Genomic DNA, 2,662 nt, shown 5'->3' with positions numbered 1-2,662 from the left:
CCTGCCGCCAAGCACAGCAGAGGTGCCATCCCCTCCCTCCTGACCTCCTCTTTCTCCAGAACCCCTGTGCACCCGCTACATGGATTTTGTGTGCAAGAACCGGCAGCAGTGCTTGTTCCACTCCATGGTTTGCGATGGCATCATCCAGTGCCGAGATGGATCAGATGAAGATGCCAACTATGCTGGCTGCTGTAAGTGGGATATTGTGCCTCTCTGCAAAAGGAAGGCTAGATAGAGAATGAAACCGGAGGCATGGAGAGGAGAGTGCCTTCCTGGAGATACCAGAAAGCTAAGTCTAAGAGGTGGCCCTGGACTGTAATACTCTGCTTGTCCATGATTGCCTCGCATGTGCTCCTTCCTTCCTGCTCAGTGACGAACTTCCCTCAAGCCCTTGGTCTGTACACTAAACCCCTGATGTCCCTCTGTGCCACCCCTGCAGCCCAGGACCCTGAGTTCCACCGGACCTGTGACCAGTTCAGCTTCCAGTGCCAGAACGGGGTGTGCATCAGCCTGGTGTGGAAGTGCGATGGGATGGATGACTGCGGCGATTACTCTGACGAAGCGAACTGTGGTGAGCAGTACCTCAAGGGTCTCTTGTCGCCTTAGCTCCAGCATCCTTTGAATTTCAGGAGCACAGCATATTGGCTTCTTCATGTTTTACATAGGTGCTTGTGTACACACATATACGTGTGTGTGTAGCATCCTCCTTGCACATAGCAGTGCGTCTTATGTGGAGATCAGTATCATTTTCCTCATATTACAGGTAGGTAAAGTGAAGCACACTGAAAATCCGATACGGCTGGCACATCTTGTGGTTGACTATGTCATATGTGACCGTATTTACTCCACAGACTCCCAGCCCAAAGCAGACAGGCAGTTTTCAGCCAAGCTCAATATTTACCACTGTTCCCTGGGTAGGAGCTGTACCCAGCCAGACGAAGCAGCTGCGTCTTCATTTCAGAGTTGCAGGGCTTGCTTCTCCATTTGTGCTGTGCTCTGTCTGAATGTTGCTGTCAGCTCTGCTGCTGAGATCATAGGTGGTGGCTGGCCACGAAGCACCCAGCACACAGACATGATACTGGTGGCAACATGCTAGCGGGGGCTGTGAGGAATGGGGATGGCTGGAGCAAATAGGGTGATGCTCTCTGGGCCAGCCACAGTCTGGCCTGAGACGCTCCCACACCTCAGCGGTGCTGAAGGCTGGTGAGGCAGTGCTGGGGCTCACAGGACTCTCTTCTCCTTGTCAGAAAACCTGACAGAGGCCCCGAACTGCTCCCGGTACTACCAGTTCCAATGCGGGAACGGGCACTGCATCCCCAACCGATGGAAGTGTGACGAGGAGAACGACTGCGGGGACTGGTCGGATGAGAAGGACTGCGAGGGTAAGGGCACACAACCCTCTGCTCCACTCTGCCTGTGGAAGCCCTCAGCAAGGCTGGGCTGCGCCGTGCTGCAGGACCACTCAGCATCAGATGCCCGCCCGCCGGGATGCTGGGGACAGCCTGCACCAGCCCTGGTGGCTCCAGAAATCCCCCATGAATGGGCTGTGTGTGCACTCTCATGCATCTTTTTTATTCTGTGTTTTTAAAATTCTGTCTGGGAGCTGTGCAGATAAAAACATCAGGCTTGCAGTGCCTTGCCTGCTCCCCTCTTCCCTATTCTGGCAGTAGGCTTCTGGTCTGCTGGGAACAGGCACAGCTTACAGCCCGTACACAGGAGCAGGCCTCTCTGATCAGCTCAGGACACTGTGTTTTCAGGTTCTCCAGTTCGCCCCGTTACCACATCGATCCCACTGACGTGTTTAGCTAATCACTTCCGTTGCAACAGCGGCGCCTGCATCACGAACAGCTGGGTCTGCGACGGGTACAAGGACTGCACCGACGGCTCCGATGAGGAAGCCTGCCCCACTTCACGTAAGCTTTTCTTTTCCTCACCCCTCTCCTTTTTCTGTAGGATCACAAGGCCTGTTGGCCTTTCAGTCCAAAGCCTTGCCAGATTTCACCGCAGTGTAAAAGCCCACCGTCTCCTCTCTCCCTGGGGTCAGCCCTCCTGCCCCCAGCTGGGACACTGGTCTGGCTCCTGCTGCTTGAATTACGGCTGCAGCAGGTCCCTGCTCGAATGCCGTGTCTCAGACTGCGTAGGAGCACGGAGAGCAGGGCTGCAGGGTGGTTTTCCAGTTCACACCTACACTGAAAATAAAAGAGGGTTTCTTCTCACTGCGGTCCTTGCCCAGGCCTGCCGAGCTGAGCCAGTGCAGGACATCCCCTGCAAACCAGCTGCTTTCCCAGCCCTTTGCAGTCAGGAGCGAGGATGGCTTAGGCATCCTCCCAGCAGGAGCGAGGATGGCTTAGGCATCCTCCCAGCAGGAGCCGTCTACCTGCTAGATGGGAAGAGATTGCCATCTAGTGGAGCCGGGACCTGGGGACAGGTTTCGGTCCCTCCTGGTGGCAGCGGCAGCCTGGCCCATGCTTTGGGGGGTTCCTCACTCGCCGCTGTGTGCAGGACCCAACGTCCCCGGCGGTCCCGGGACGCTGCAGCAGTTTCGAGTTCGAGTGCCAGCAGCTGCACAAGTGCATCCCCAACTGGAAGCGGTGCGACGGCCGGCGGGACTGCCAGGACGGCACGGACGAGAGGAACTGCCGTAAGTGCCAGGAGGGGAGAG

The 2,662-nt window shown here is 56.5% G+C and overlaps 1 protein-coding gene across 1 annotated transcript in view; it reads left to right on the top strand.

The window, feature by feature from the left end:
• The window catches only part of SORL1 (sortilin-related receptor, L(DLR class) A repeats containing), a gene marked incomplete at its 5' end in the record, with an annotated part of 19,349 nt that overhangs the window by 5,149 nt on the left and 11,538 nt on the right, over window positions 1-2,662 (top strand). The window contains 5 exons of the mRNA XM_010086438.1: window positions 60-191; window positions 440-571; window positions 1,248-1,382; window positions 1,758-1,907; window positions 2,495-2,641. Of these exons, the coding sequence (XP_010084740.1) occupies window positions 60-191; window positions 440-571; window positions 1,248-1,382; window positions 1,758-1,907; window positions 2,495-2,641 (696 nt within the window). The remainder of the gene's footprint in view (window positions 1-59; window positions 192-439; window positions 572-1,247; window positions 1,383-1,757; window positions 1,908-2,494; window positions 2,642-2,662) is intronic.

The sequence above is a fragment of the Pterocles gutturalis genome, unplaced genomic scaffold (genome assembly GCF_000699245.1).
Source record: "Pterocles gutturalis isolate BGI_N339 unplaced genomic scaffold, ASM69924v1 scaffold6031, whole genome shotgun sequence".
In the NCBI taxonomy this organism is placed as follows: Eukaryota; Metazoa; Chordata; class Aves; order Pterocliformes; family Pteroclidae; genus Pterocles; species Pterocles gutturalis.
This window is presented reverse-complemented; position numbering and strand designations above follow the sequence as displayed.